We start from the raw sequence: 15,912 nt of genomic DNA on the forward strand, positions 1-15,912 counted from the left end.
TTAGACTCTTCTTCCAGTTCAATCAAAAACAAGTAATAATACCAAGCAGTTGATTCTCTGCCTCATCATGGCAGACCCTGTTTTGTAACTGGTAATACTCAGGCATACTGTCACAGAGATGATGGAAAACAACCAAACAAAAAACCCTATATTTTTATGTCTGAGTTCAATGACACAGCTCTTTTTCAGGTTCCCCTTGAAACAGTTTCAGTAACCCCTGTGACTAGAGAACACTTGACATACTATGTATACTCTTTTTATACAATTTCCTCTTAGGGAAGAATAGGACATCTTTCTCCATATTGATTGTAAAGCTCTTTCAGGCAGATAAAAGGGTTAATAGTGCTGGTTTACTTTTGTTATGCCGTGATCCTAACATCTATTTCTGACCGTGGAGCTTTCCCCCCTCACCCCTGTGTGTGTGAACTGCGTTAAAAGAGAGAAACATTCAGGTTGTTAAGCTTCTTTCAAGATCCTTTTTAGGAACTACAATCATTCCCTGTTGTTTTTTGAACAGTTAATACAGAAAGCACTTTCAGTCTACACAAACAGCACGAAAAAGATCCTACTAATGTGATGACAAAGCATCTGGGGAGTCATTCTCTCCCCAGCTCCCACTCCCATTCTTGCCCCACCATTAAGCTGGACCACCATCAAATCTTATAGTGAAGTTTCTAAGCAAAACTTCATCAATGTACTAAGGGCGGTTAATGTTGCCAAAATAAACCACCCCAGCAAACTGGCATAATGCCACTATGTAAGTTAATGTAATTGAATACATTTAACTTTAATGAGCTGAGCTTTTGAAACAAAGAATCTTGAGCTATCAATAAAAAAACAGCCTACATTGGAAAAATCATTTGATCTAGTCTGGAAGAAGAGAATTATGCTGCTAAATCGGTTTTGGTAAAGCGGTTCAAAGCAGCTGAGAGGCAAGGAATCAGTCTTAAATTAATTTACTTAAGATCCTGATCCTTCAAATACTTATGCACATGCTTAATGTTACACAGAAGACAATGGGCTGCTCATATATACAGTTAAACCCATTCTTAACTGTGTGCAGGATCAGGATTTACATATTATAAACCAGAGGACTATAATACACTCTTAAAGCCACTCAACTTTTCTTCACACAGAATCATAAAAATGTGGGGCGGGAAGGGACCTTGAGAGGTCATCAAGTCCAGTCCCCTACACTGAGGCAGGGCCACGTAAACCTAGACCATCCTTGACAGGTGTTTGTCTAACCTGTTCATAAAAACATCCAATGATGGGGATTCCACAGCCTCTCTTGGACGCCTATTCCAGTGCAGTGCTTAACTATCCTTATAGTTAGAAGGTTTTTCTTAATATCTAAACTATATCTCCCTTGCTGCAGATTAAGCCCATTACTTCTTGTCTTGCCTTCAGTGCACATGAAGAACAATTGATCATTGACCTCTTTATAACAATATATCCGAAGACTATCATCAGGTCCTCAATATATCTGAAGACTATCATCAGGTCCCCCCCATCAGTCTTTCTTCTCAAGACTAAACATGCCCAGATTTTTTTTTTAACCTTTCCTCATAGGTCAGGTTTTTTAAACCTTTTATCATTTTTATTATTCTCCTCTGGACTCTTTCCATTTTGTCCACATCTTTTCTAAAGTGTGGCATCCAGAATTGGCACAGTACTCCAGCTGAGGCCCCAACAAGGCCAAGTAGAGCTGGACAATTACCTTCCATATCACACTCCTATTAACGCATCCCAGAATGATATTCGCCTTTTTCACAGCTGCATCACATTGCTGACTGATATTCAATTTGTGAACCACTATAACCCCCAGATCCTTTTTCAGCATACCACCACCTAGCCAGTTATTCCCCATTTTGTATTCATTGAGTTTAAAGGTGGTCTTCAAAACCCTTTTATCTGAAAGCTAGTCATTCTGTACACTAATGAAATATATGAGCCATAACGTATATTAAAAAATGATTTCAAAGGCACAGGAAGAGAAACAAAAATAAACTGTGAAAGGGTCCATAAGGGAGTTTGTTTCCTGCTTGTTAGTTAAGAGAGATGAACAGATTTGCTAGGATTTAAAGAAAAAACAACAGTGTGGGTTTTTAAAGAAGCAGATCATGTCCAAAAATTGGACAAGATTTATGGATGTAGTAACAAAGAAAATATTGATAGGAAAAATGATCAACATTATTTATGTGGATTTTAAGAAGAGCATTTAGTAAAGAACCACACAAAAGACTATGGTAGATGGTCAGTTAGTAGCTGTGAAGATGGGAGTTGCTCTGAGTTGGAGGGTAAACTGGCATGAAAATCAAACAGAAGCTAACAATTGTGAATGGTAACAGTTCAGTTGCGCAGAAGAGTGTAACTAATGAGATGTCACAATTTTAGGACCAATTTTGTCCCCTGAGAAATTAATAATGGGGAAGATGGGAAATGTAGTGAGGAGATAAAATCTCCAAAAGTGGCAAAATCAGGAAGGTGCTGTAATCAGTTTAAAATTAGACAGACTAGAAACAGGGGCGGTTTGCATGATACACTGAATAAAGTTTATTTACTGTATTGTGTTCAGTACACTACAAAAGTCTTAGAGGGAAAAGGAGCTGTGTAGTTTGTGGATACATCTCTGAAGTCTTCAGTACGTTTATCAAAAGCAAACCATAGCAGGCAAACTTGGAATGTGTACAAGGTCTCAAGGGATTAAGAATAAGTAAGTGTGCAATGTGTTCTGGTTAATTTAAAAATAGGTATTACAGAAATGAATATAATGCAACCAGAGGGTTACAGGGACCTGAGCATCTTAGAGATTGTTAGTATCATTAAGAAAGATAGAAACTACATCTATTGCTCCCTCCCTTTAGCTCCCCCCACCAACCTCTTCCTAATGACTACGGTGATGAGATAGCAACTGTGAAAAAACAGGACGGGGGTGGGGGGTAATAGGCGCCTATATAAGAAAAAGTCCCCCAAAACGGGACTGTCCCTATAAAAACGGGACATCTGGTCACCCTACTAATGACCCATGTTGCAATGGTATTTTAAAATGAGATAACTGTTTTTCATCCTCCTGCACCTTAAAATGGCTAAAGGGATTTTTCTCCAGCTTTCCAAAAAAGTCACCTTGGAACTGGCCCAAACACAGAAATAGTCAGTCCACAAGGGGGATGCTTCACTTAGTGACTGAAAATGGGATGTTAGAATAGGAACTATTCTACCACCTTAATAATGGGTACACGTCGTAACTGCTGTAATACAGGGATTTAGAAAGAGAAGATGGAAAGGTAATGTGCTTCCCAAGCTCCCTATCTTTCTTCTTCCCTCTGCCCCACTCTAGACATTCAACCACTATTTTCCTCCCAGGACAAATCCTTCTATAAAGAAAGGAAAATGCTGACTTAGATTCCAACAAAATTACCCACAGCTACCTCAGGATAAGGCCTATTTTGCCCCTCATTTTCTTCTTTTGCATGAGCTACAGTAGCTTAGTTTTATTTACTTAGTTATTTAATCAGGTCTGTAAATCTGCATTACATGGGACAGAATAATTTATGAAGATAACTCTATTTAAAGAACATCCCAGGACTGACTGTAAGATCATTACTTAGCATATGCCATCAATAAATGATGACAATTAGCCAATACATCTTGTTGGCTAATGATTTTCCTTGTAAACAACATTACTTTAATTTCTAGTGATCCATTGTGTGCTCTGTGCAGTCCCAATTCATGCTTATACAAAGCTGAAATGTTGAGTTACTCTACTATGCGCTGATTTTATATGTTGAGTTGCTCTATTATGCACTGATTTTATATTAACTGTAACTCCAGCTATTTTCTCAACATTCTTTGGAATAATTGGGTTAATAATATACAAATGCATGATAAATGGGTACGTTAATATACAGTCGGTGCTGTAAATGACCCACTATGAAATGTTAACACAGCAGATGCAAGCTTCTACTGGTTAGGGAGATTACTGATGCTGCTGGTTTTTTCCTTTGTAAGCACAGGGAATCTCCAAGTTACTGTTTTTCCTTCTGCTAATTTGGGCAGTCTTTCCTGTCTTTATCTCTCTTGTCCCTCCCATGCTAATTACGTTTTTCAAGGTGTACACCAAAGCTACAGAGGCAGCATATTGACATTGTACAGTTTAAATGAAAATGTCAGAGCAACAGGGTTTCAATCAAATTACAGAAACGTCAAGGTAAACAAAGTTTGAACAGGTTGTTCAAATGTGACACCTTGCAAATGGCTATGATCACTGAATATTAAAAAATGTTAAGCAACCTCATGCTTGTGAGAGGTGTAGCATGGACTGCGCAGGAAAAAGACCTTCTCTGTTTATACAAAGAAAAGAGAGAGCCTAGATAGGAGCAGTGCAATATCCCCTACACTGCCCTGCCATGGTGGCACAGCCCTAAAATGGAGGATTACTTCTAAGGGCTAGAGAATATCATTTAGTCTCCATGCTGCCTTTCCTCCTTTGTCTCTGTGCTGAATCTGACATGTCAATTTGTGCCAGATGTGATAGTGATTTTGTTATATGGATACACGTCCACTGGAACTGGGCTAAGTACACCTCTACCTCGATACAACGCTACCTGATATAACACGAATTCGGATATAACGCGGAAAAGCAGTGTTCTGGGGGGTGGGGGGGGGGGGGGGGCTGCGCACTCCGGTGGATCAAAGCAAGTTCAATATAACGTGGTTTCACCTATAACGTGGTAAGATTTTTTGGCTCCCGAGGACAGCATTATATCGAGGTAGAGGTATATACCAACTTATTGCACACATGCTACTGAAGAACCACCTAGTGGCACTGTCTTTTGATCATAAACAACCAGCATCAGAATGAGCTGGTGTTTTAGTAGCAAAAGGCTCTGCATTTGATCACCATTCCTCTGCAGTTAGCAAAATCAGAGCATTAATCTCCAACACAGAAGAGATTTTACCATCACATTTGCCCTGCGACACATGCGACACAGTATGACAGAAATAGCATTTTGTAATGAACCATTTATGGATTATTGGGGGAGTAGCATGGTATCGCACAGGACTGACAGTGAAGAACTGCCACGTTCTAATCCCTCCTGCTGCCACTGATTCACTGCATCACGTTTGGGCAAGTCATTCAATTGCAATCTGTGCAAGTTTCATCATTTGTCCAGTGGTGATAACCCTGCTCTGTGCAGGAATGTTCTGAGGATCAGTTAATATTTACACAATGGTTTGAAAATCTAAAGCACTACACAAATGAAAAGTGTTGTTATCTTTAGTATCAAGTACAACAAGCCTTTCTATCCTCAGGTAAAATACAAAGACCTAAAGGATAGCTAGATTAAATACTTTCAGATCTCTTGGTTTCGGTTATGATCAGAGTTTTGGATGGATTGTGCTGCCATTCATTTACCTTTGCAATCTGCACACACCAGTTGAGAAGGTACTGGGAGCCAATGTTGTCCTTGTGCTCTCGGATGTAGTCAAGGAGGCAGCCATAAGGCATAAGCTGTGTGATAAGCTGGACGGTAGAAGTAAGGCAGATTCCCAGCAAGCGGCACACATGGGGATTGTCAACGCTAGCCATCACATAAGCTTCCTGATCAGAAAAAGAGAAGACATCCTGAAACAGTCCCTCATGTATGACAGAAATATTAGGATGCAAGAGGCAGTAGTAAAAATAAAACAAACAAACAAAAATCTGGCATTTTCCTGATTACTGAACCTTTTTGTAAAATGTTGGGTCTCTAATGCATATTTTCCACTGCATTGAGCGGTCCTGATTCTGAATGTTAAGACATCATTTAAAATGGCACCAGGGCCACCCATTTTCCTGGTTCTTGTATACCAAGCAGTGTGTTCAGTGCAAACTTCCAGAGACAAAAACCTAACAGGACTTAATAATTTCAAATTTTATGGGAGCTGCTAGGTGCCCAGCATTTTTGAAAATCAGGAAACATATTTAGCAGCCTAAATGAGGATTTAGGAGCCTAATTTTAAGCAACCATTTTTGAAAGTCTTGGCCCTGACTGGTAAAGCTTTTTTTATGTGTTATGGCAATGTGAGCAATATAATGAAGGTGTTTATAATGCATTTTTATACAGTTGGGAGCCAGGATGAAATCAACCTTCCATCAGAACAGCCTTGTAATTAGATAGAACTTTAGGGCCTGATTTTCAACAACGTGTGAGCAAATGCTCACCTACCATGCGCATTCATTAACACAATCATGCCAAAAATAAATATCTATCAAGGTTTTGTGCACGCAATGGCCAGTTATGGCATTCAATTATTACCAGTGTAGGTTTTTTCCCCCTTCTCACTCCTGACTTTAGAGCATCTTTGGGTCTGGTTTTTAAACAGGGACTTCCATTTTTTGCAGGCTAGTTTTCATACCCACTGTGAACTGCAAGCACAAAGTTATGCACTCAAAAATGGAGGCCCTATGGAAAAATCAGGTTTAATGTTTAGCCATCATATTTTTACTTGTTTTTGTTCCTGATCTACAGGATATTGCTTTTGGTTATTCTTTTTATGACACAAAGTTAATACAGAACTAAGTGGGAAATTTTCCACGTAGTGAACTTTTAGGTCAGCATTTAAATCCGCATCTGGAATGACATCAGACACCCTTGACAGATGGCAGCCCAAAACAAGCATGCAAGCAAACAAAGTCGAGACACTTCTGTGGTGGAGGTAGAAAATGTTCTGCTCTTTAGAAAGGCTTAAGAAATACAATATGATAGCAGTTTAATCATCATCTAACAAGCTTTTAACATATGTCACCTAGTTGTGAGGCTGGCACGGGGCTATTGTTAGAAGCGCATTTATGCAATGACGTTAAAAAAATCTGAAATCCATGAGCAATATTTTCCTTTGCCACTGCACTGTTATTTCACATTGCCAGCCTAAGGATGATATGTATTACTGACACATGATATTTATTACATGATACTGAGGTAATGATGTTGAGAGGTCTGCTTTGAGGGATAACTCTGTTTTTTGTTTGACACATAACCCACCCTCATGATGCCCTTTACAAAGGGTTCCTGGACAGAAGGATCACAGAACATTACTATAGAACTGGATAAAGAATGATCACCTTACTACAAAATACTGAAAATAACCTATAGAATTCTAGTTGAAGGATATAATTGCCAATTAAATTCTACATGGTTTAAAAATTAGAAGAAAAGTATGTCATTCTCTACTAAATTATACAGGTTTTCAGATTAATTTATATAGAACCTCTTGGTTCAATGCCTCACACATTCTATAAGATGATTCCATATGAACAGAGGCCTAATTATGTTCATCCCAATGGGCTTAAAAACCATGTAAGCACAGCAATAAAGAAAGTCTGTTTCTTGTACTGTTTCCTGTTTAGTCTCAGATCCATATTGAATTCATTTTAGCTGAATGAAAAATCTGCAAACTCAGAGCTGTTCTCACTGCCCATCTACTTCACAGCCTACAAGGAGCAGACCTCAAGGCTGGGAAATTGGGAACTGAATGTGTGGAGTGGGTGTATGGGCCACACGGAGTATGGAGTTCTTCCAGGATTTGACACTGCCTATTAAATCTGATACTGCAAAGTAAAATAGGCCATAGCCTCTTTGAAGAATCATTGAACTTATAATGGAACCATTGTGCAGTCACAGGTCTCTTTAAATATTTTACTAAATTAAAGCAAGTCTTTGTTTCAATTATTTATCTTGGAAATCTCTGAGGTACGCTCTGACCTGCTCCAACTATGCTTGGTATTTCGTAACAAATCTCCTGAATTAGCCCTGCCCTAATAAAGCCAACAGGAGTTGTGGCTGGAGAATAAACTGAATATGAACAAATGCTGTTTTACATGCTGAATACCTAGCGATTCTTCTTACAGAAAGTGGCTAATTAATTAGCCACTATCTCCAAGGGATCAGTGACCTTGGAGAGTTGTTCAGTAAAATCTTTTTGAAGTTCTGTTTATTTCTCTGTCTCTCTGCTTCCAACGCTTTGTATCTTTTCTTTTCCTGTGAAATGTGGAATGAATTCCATCAACTAAGTCATCTAAAAAGTAAACAGTGCTAAAAATGGTAAGAGCCGCTTGCTAAGAATCCTACTTCAATGGGAAAAAGAAAAAAAGATCATGTGGCGATATCTGAACTTTGTTTAAAAAAAATAGTACTTTGATATCTCAGAAGAGCACACATGTCACAATCTACTGTCCTGCTATGGAAATAGCTTGATCTGCTGAATGCAGAGGCAATCATTTTGGCTTATTAATTAACCCTTCCTTCGCTCTACATGAATTTAGTACAATTAGGTCCAAGGCAGCTTTTGTCAAGTTTGTATTATTTTCTCCATAACCGTTTACATCAGCTTTTTAATGTCCTTTTTATTTCTGTTATTAAGTAAGGCTAAAAATATTCCATGAGGAGGAATATCAGTGAGTTTTCCTTTTGCCATAGGTTTTCCTGAAGCAGGGAGTTGATAGTATGGTTGCATCCTTTGTTTGTGTCTGCCTGTTAGAGGGCAGATACATGGACGGTGTTTGTGAATACATAGCCAGCTTTTAGTAAAACAACTTAAATCAGCAGGAATTTTGTTTGACATATTGGTCCTGAAAGTAACCACCTTTTCTTTTGTATTTCAACAGTATATGTATAAAATGATGTGCCATATCAATACACTAAAATATATATGAAATAGAAAGTTTTTCTAGGATGAAATGAGGATTCAAAAGTGCTTTATTGTAAGTGGCCCATAGCTAAGGTTGCCCAATACCTCCCCATTGTGAGACTATGTTTTCAGTTGCTTATCATTTTGCCAAACTTTAACCATTTAGGCTGAAATTTTCCAGGCCGGGTGTCAGTCTCAGGCTGATTTTTGTTGTTGTTGTTGTTGTTGATGAAAGTTTCAGCTAAAATAGTTCAGTCACTTCTGCGACTGAGGGTAGGGAAAAATATAGTGTTTTGCCCACGTTAAAAAAAAAAATGCTTGCAACCATTTCATTGAGAAGCTCTAGCACCTCCATGCTTTTGGGGCAGGATCTTGAAATTTGGCAGGGGGATTGCCACGGTGACAGGGAAATGCCTTTTGCCATTCCCATGAACATTTCCCCAAATTACCCAAGTTACAAGCTTCTGCGAAATCACAGTTTGCGCATGCTTAGTAGAGACTTGTTAAGAGTTTGTAAGCTAAAATCTCGGGAGTGTCCAGTTGTAGTGAGCACGCTCAGCCTCTCACAGCTATGTATGTGCTGACCAGACTGTGCATACACCAGTCCCACTGAGCTACTGAGCATGCTCCAGCCCAGGGCTGCAGGGGCTTAGTAGGACTCATGCAAATAGTATGTGATCATGTAATACAGTGATATTCAGACTGCGGCTCTCGAGCTGCAAGTGGCTCTTTAATGCGTCTCCAGTGACTCTTTGCAGCAAGTGATATTAAAACACTACGTGATTTAATTATTAACCAATCTAAGGTATTAACAAATCAGAAGGCTTTTACTATGTTATTAACCAATTAAGTTATCAACTTGCACTGAGTTATTGAACTTATTTGCTGTGAGACATATAAACTAAATATTTCCCCAGTCTTTTGGGTAATGTTGATTGCTAATTTGGCTCCTGAATCACTGAGGTTTGAGTATCACTGATGTAATTAAAGACTGTACCATAAAATGCATACACACACAGGGGTTGCATAAGCAACCTTTATACTGGCATCTCCTAACCTTTGCTTGTGTTTGCAAGCTTCAGGTTCTTTTAATAGAACTTTTCTTGGATGACATAAAGTGTATGTGTATATATGCATACAAGTTAAGCTCAAACAGCAAAGTTCAGATTTGCCTCAATACCAGATTGTTCCCTAAGCTCAAGGATCCCTGGATCTGGGTTTATAGTTCATCCATGTAAATATATGCATATTTTATCACTCACAGATATTTACAGCATATGCATACATATTTTTTTTCTACAATATGTATACCGTGATCTCCAAGCAAGGGGCAGTACATTGTTGGGCGGCCCTTGGAGCAGCCCTGGGAGGCAGACTATGACTCAGAATCACACTCCATCCCCCGTTTCCCCCTGGCTCAGTGTGGGAGGTACCCTGTACCAGATCTAAACCTTGTGCAATGTATCTCCCCTTCCAGGCTGGTGTAGATAGTGCCTGGGCTTGGGAACGGGTCCAGACACAGACCAGCTCTACCTGTGAGTCACTGAGTGTCTGTCTTGTCCAAGCATATTAGAAGTGGAATTCATACGAGTTTTTTTTCCCCTTTGTAATTATGGGCTAGATCCAAGAAACAAAATAAAATCCAACTGGCTTCTGTGATCCCTGGATTTGTTCACAAGGCCAGATGGTTTTTCACAGTTTCCGTGGCACATGAGCCAGACAGATTTTTTTTTTAAACATTTCATTTAGTCCTATGTAACCATGCATTTAAATCTATGATACTCTGAAATATCAGGGTCCAAAGAGCATTAGTGATCATTATTATTGTTATAATTTGTATTACCATAGCACGTAGGAGCCCCAGTCACATACCTGGACCCTGCTATGCTAGGCGCTGTACAAACACAGAACAAAGAGATGGTCTCTGCCTTAAGCTCACTGTTTAACATGCCCCTTAGCACCAAATCAAGGTCCCTGTGCACAATGTTAGTTAATGACCTATGCACAAAGAGGTCCATGGGAGGTAAAGGGAATGCAATGGTACCCACAGACTAACCACACACAGAGTGGCTGCAGGATTTGGCTGGCCTGGTTAAGGATGCGCCAGTTGTCAACAAATGTTGATTTTTTAATGGTGACTGCTGTATCTCAAAACCACACTTTTGAGGGAATGCACAGCAGGCACAGAGTGGAATTATTAGCCTAAAATACTGTCATCTTCATTCCATTTTAAAATACCATCAACTATTCTGCTGCTAGTAAAATAGCTTAACATTGTTTAGAGCTAGATCCCGTAACTTCTGTAAAGCCCTGAGGAGTTGGGAGAGCAATTGGAGAGATTGTGTCACACTATTATCTTTCTCCAGTCTTATTTGAAACATCTCAAGTGATTGGGCTTCCACACTTTCTCTTGGCAGATTGTTCCATTGTCTAATAGATATCACTGTTAGAATGTTTTAATGGATAATCAGTCTTAATTTGATATTTTAAAATTTCATGTCATTATTGCTTGTACCATTCCAAGGTAGGATTTTCAAAAAGCGCTCTGCTTTTGGTCTAACTCTGCCCCCATAGAAGTCAATGGTAAACCCCCCACTGACTACAATGAGAGCAGATGGGTCTCCTACTGAGTTCAGTGGGAGCAGGGTTAGAGAGCTCTGCAACTTCTCACCATTTACCTACATTTATATACCCTTCAAGTATTTGTATACAATTATCTTGGTCTTTTCTCCACACCAGCTCACTATATCTGGCAATAGGAAACCCTGATTTGAAAATTAGTCCTTCAAAGGCTAAAGATGCCTTGTGCACTTGATATAAATGCAAAGCAAACGTCATCAATGCTACAGGTATTCCGGGGACACAATCTTCCTCTCGTTTTTCCTCCCATTAAGAAAACCATCAGCAAAGATTTAATAGTACCAAATAAAGATGAAAACTCACATCAAGTATTTCCTTGTTGGCTTTTGGGGAGGTAGCCTCTCTCAATTCCTTAATAGCAACAGGAATTTTAACCTTCTCTCCTTCCGGAATCCAGAGCCCCTATAAAAAGAAGAAGAAAGGTTACCTAGGTCCTTAACCCAGTGATTCACTATTGCTGAGGTAATTGCAAATGCATGTTTTTACATTTATATGTATGATGTTTTCAGACCAGACTGAAACATTCTAAGCAACAATTAGGGGAGGCTAAGCAGGCAGCGAAGGAGGTATATAGCAGTCACTCTCTCTGGGTAGACTCCTGTTAATGGAGTGGCATCTGTCTCAATCTCTTGGGCCTGATTTTCAAAAACATGCATGTGCAATTACCTTGAGTCACATGTGCAATGAGCCCAGAAGATGCATAAATGGCAATATGTGTGCACCAATATCTAATTAGTGCTAACAATCACGGCAATTGTACATGCAAGTTGGACACAACTGGACATTACTAGTCTTTGCTGAACTCGTTTTTCACTGTGTTGATTATTGTATCACTTCTAAGTTATAAGCTGCTGAATGATGGGAATCAGGGTTTTCTCACGTGAAACTAAATTTCAGCCAGCCTGCTCCAAGGGTTACACAATAATCCAATCCGTTATATATATTATGAGAAGTAAATTCATGTCAGAATGGTTTCTTGTTCATCGTCTATTGCATTACATAATCATTTAGGCAGACGGGTATTTGGGGTCAAAAGGGCAAATCTTCAAAAGCACACAAGGGATTTGCGCTCCTAAATTTCTTAGGCACATTTGAAAATCTGCCCCCAAGTATCTAAACTTAAAATGTGATAAGTAAATCTATATTTTACATTTCAATACCAAATGGTGTAAAACATCCCTGCAGCTTCCTCACTGAGAAATCTTTTAGAGAGATACTCTCTAGAGAAGGAAGAATAATGGGAGTGTGGAGGGGGAGGGAAATCATTCTGCACAACAATACACTAGAAAGGCTCCAGTTGCTTTTCTATAACCCTGTGGGGTTCTTTTGACCCAATAAAAGTGATCCACAAATAAAAAGAGAAGATAAAAAAAAATAAAAATAAAAAAATAAAAATTTTGCTTAGCACAATAGACTGAGTTGGTCATACTTTGATTTCTCTTCTTAATATTTTAACATCCCAAAGAAAGTATTTCTGGCAGTGGTACTTTTTTAAATAGACACATCGGCTCCATATTCAGCTGTATGGCTCTCATAAGATCTTATGAAAAACTTCTTGTGTGTTCTCTCTCTCTCAATCTCTCTCTCTCTCTCTCACTCACACACACACACACAGATTCACACATCTACTTTACCTGGCCCAAGCTAAAGATGATTTGAAAATAACTCAAAAAAAACCCATGACTATGTTTTCAGCTTCCAATGCATACACTGTTTAGATGGCTTTGTGTGCGTGTGTGTGGTGAGAAAAACATGGTGGTCTTACCTTATAAACAGTTCCAAAAGCTCCAGAGCCTAGAACTTTGACCTTTTTAAATTCTGTTTCCTTTAGAATCCTCAGAAGAGCTTGGTTTGGCGCCTCGCCACTTGGTGTTAGAGGTTCAACGAGCTATTGTGTACAAAGGAATTGGACTTTAGAAAGATATACTGTAAAGGAGGAAGGCAAGCAGCACACAACTATTGAAACTGAGCAAAAACTGTTGGCAATAATGTAAATTTTGTCCCACATGAAGTATACATGGGGTAAATTCTGCTCTGACTTACAGCTATGAAAATCTAGAGTATCTCCGGAGTTCATGACTTCAGTGGAGTTACTCCAGATTTACACCTGTATAAATGAGACAAGAATGAAGTCCATGGAATTATTACACCAGATTGATGTAGCATAAGTGAGAGCAGAATGTGACCTTGGCATGGTAACTAAAATTTTAAAAGAAAGTGGAGAGATATTATTGTTCATTTTAGGATGTAAAATTTATACCCTTAAAACATGCACATAATGCTGACCAGTTTAATTAAAGATTTGTTTCTAAAAATAAGTCAGAAGTTAACTATCTACATTTTAAAAGGTTACACTGTGGTCACCCTGAAACTTTGTAGCTTTGCCTTGCTTAACTAGATGAATTTACTATGGTATTAGAAGTAGTTTCTATGCTTAGTATAGGGAATTACTGCAAATGCTAAGGTAAGATTATCTAGTTATCCAGGCTAAAAAGGGGGTTTTAAGTTGACTAATAGATTTTATTTATTTGATTTGAATTTTGTTGCAGTATTTTTTCTAAGGAAACAACAAATGAGAAATTAGGCACTTTCCTAATATTTAAAGTCCTCTTTTACTACCGTCTTGTTGTGTCCTTCTCCTGAATAGCTTTCCTAACTGGAAGCCCACATTTAGCCTGGATACAGATCTGTTTTCTGCATGCCAGCCATTTTCCTGTTTCAGTTAACGATTCTCATATTAAGGAGTACAAAATGTATAATGTGAACCAAACACAATATGTGCTATAACATTACAACTGTAGAATATGGAGGCTCTTAAAAGGTTGCTAGGTAAATGTAGCAAAAAGTAGGGCAGCTTCAGGACTTTTATCACTTGATTTTGCAAAGCTAGCGAGGGAAACAGGGTGTTCAGTAGAACTGTGAATACAATTTGCTAGTAGCTTATTAAAACTGAATTGGAAGGAGAAAGGGAAGAGTCGTACCTGATTTGTTTTGATCCTGGATAATGCATTTTGTGTTTCACATGTAAAATACCCAGAGGATAATACTATAACCCATATGAAGTCTATACCATGCAGTGTATAAAGTTTAGTACAAGAAGCATGAAAGCCCAGTTCTCATCCAGCATGGTGAACACATTGTCTTGCAACGGCTTTAAGGGAGATTTCTACATTCAGGCTGACATTGTTGTCCATGTGGAGTGGTTGGTACGAGTAATCTCTCAGGTTATCACTCCCTGCACTGAACATACTGTAGCCAATAGTATAATAAAAGACTTCTGTTTTCACTATTGTTAAGCTCAAGTTTAGGGAGCAATAGTATTCCAAAAAAAGACATGAATGGAACAGGGGCAACTGAAGGCAGCATTGGCTTTGAAACTGAAACTCAGCCCATAAAGTTCTGTTCATGATGTGTGCCCCAGAACAGAATCCAGCTTAGCGTCCCAGAGCTGTGTAGGCTCTGCAGCACTAACAGGAGTAACGAGTAGTAAAAACAGCCATAAAAAAAAATCCCTTATTTTTGTCACTAGAGTAAGCAGATCATAACAGGGTAGTATTTTCAAAAGCACCTAAGTGACTCAGCAGCCTAATTTCCAATGACTTTCAGTGGAAATTAGGCACCTAACTCACCTATGAGCTATTGCAATTTTTACCCACCAAGATAAGATCTGAGATTAAGTAATATGGTGTCATATTTACATAGTCACTTTTCCGAGTAGAACTGCAGATAACATGTTATCCAAACACCAGATAATATTGTACTTTATGTTTGTATTAGGGTGAGGTCAGGGCCTAATAAAACAACAGCTCTTTCTGAGACTCTGTGGCACATCAATAAAGTTGGTCAATATATTTAGAAACTGTTTATAGTACGTACCTCCCTTTCCTGAAGCAGCCTGCGCAATGTACGCTTTCTAACAATGTGACGTCTGCGCATGTAAAGGCCTATGACCAAGGCTATCACAACCAAACAAAGGATACTTCCAACAACGCCAGCTGCAATGGATGGGATTTTGGAGCTAGAAGACAAAAAAGGGGAAAGAGGTTTGTTTTGGTATAAGAAATAACAAATGGTGTATTTTCAATACAGCATTCCATGTTAGAAACATGATCAATTGAAGGCTTCAGGCTTCAGATCAGTTTTGATCTACCTACATTCAAGCAACATGGGTGTCAATAGTCTGAAGTTTTTCATTCAGTGTTTTTGGGGTTTTATATAGAGCTGGTTGTTTGGTTTTTTTAAACTTCAAAATGGCTTCAGTCGCAGGTTTGAAATAGAACAGTTTATATAGGGATACCATACGTCCGGGTTTCCCCGGACATGTCCAGCTTTTCGCTCTTTAAATAGCCGTCCAGGGGGGATTTCTAAAAATCTAAAAATGTCCGGGATTTCCCCCAGGTCGGCTATTTAAAGAGCGAAAAGCGGCTGACAGGGTGGCCGAGCGCCGCTCGCATTGGGGCCTCGGCAGCCAAAGTCCCTTCCCGGCTCTCCCCATCCCCTGCAGCCTTACCACGCCGCCCGACAGCGCTGGGGGGCGGGGCTGTGCACCTGTGCGGAACGCGGCGGCGGGGCTGGCAGCGGCGGCCAGAGCCCCTCCTC

The 15,912-nt window shown here is 39.2% G+C and overlaps 1 protein-coding gene across 1 annotated transcript in view; it reads right to left on the reverse strand.

Moving 5' to 3' along the window:
• The window catches only part of LOC112113132 (epidermal growth factor receptor), a 216,991-nt gene that overhangs the window by 13,011 nt on the left and 188,068 nt on the right, over window positions 1-15,912 (reverse strand). Inside the window, exons 17-20 of the mRNA XM_026654036.2 lie at window positions 15,190-15,331; window positions 13,079-13,201; window positions 11,617-11,715; window positions 5,420-5,605 (exon numbers count right to left, since the gene is read on the reverse strand). Of these exons, the coding sequence (XP_026509821.1) occupies window positions 5,420-5,605; window positions 11,617-11,715; window positions 13,079-13,201; window positions 15,190-15,331 (550 nt within the window). The remainder of the gene's footprint in view (window positions 1-5,419; window positions 5,606-11,616; window positions 11,716-13,078; window positions 13,202-15,189; window positions 15,332-15,912) is intronic.

Source organism: Terrapene carolina, unplaced genomic scaffold, assembly GCF_002925995.2.
Source record: "Terrapene carolina triunguis isolate 2854851 unplaced genomic scaffold, T_m_triunguis-2.0 Scaffold179, whole genome shotgun sequence".
NCBI lineage: Eukaryota > Metazoa > Chordata > Testudines > Emydidae > Terrapene > Terrapene triunguis.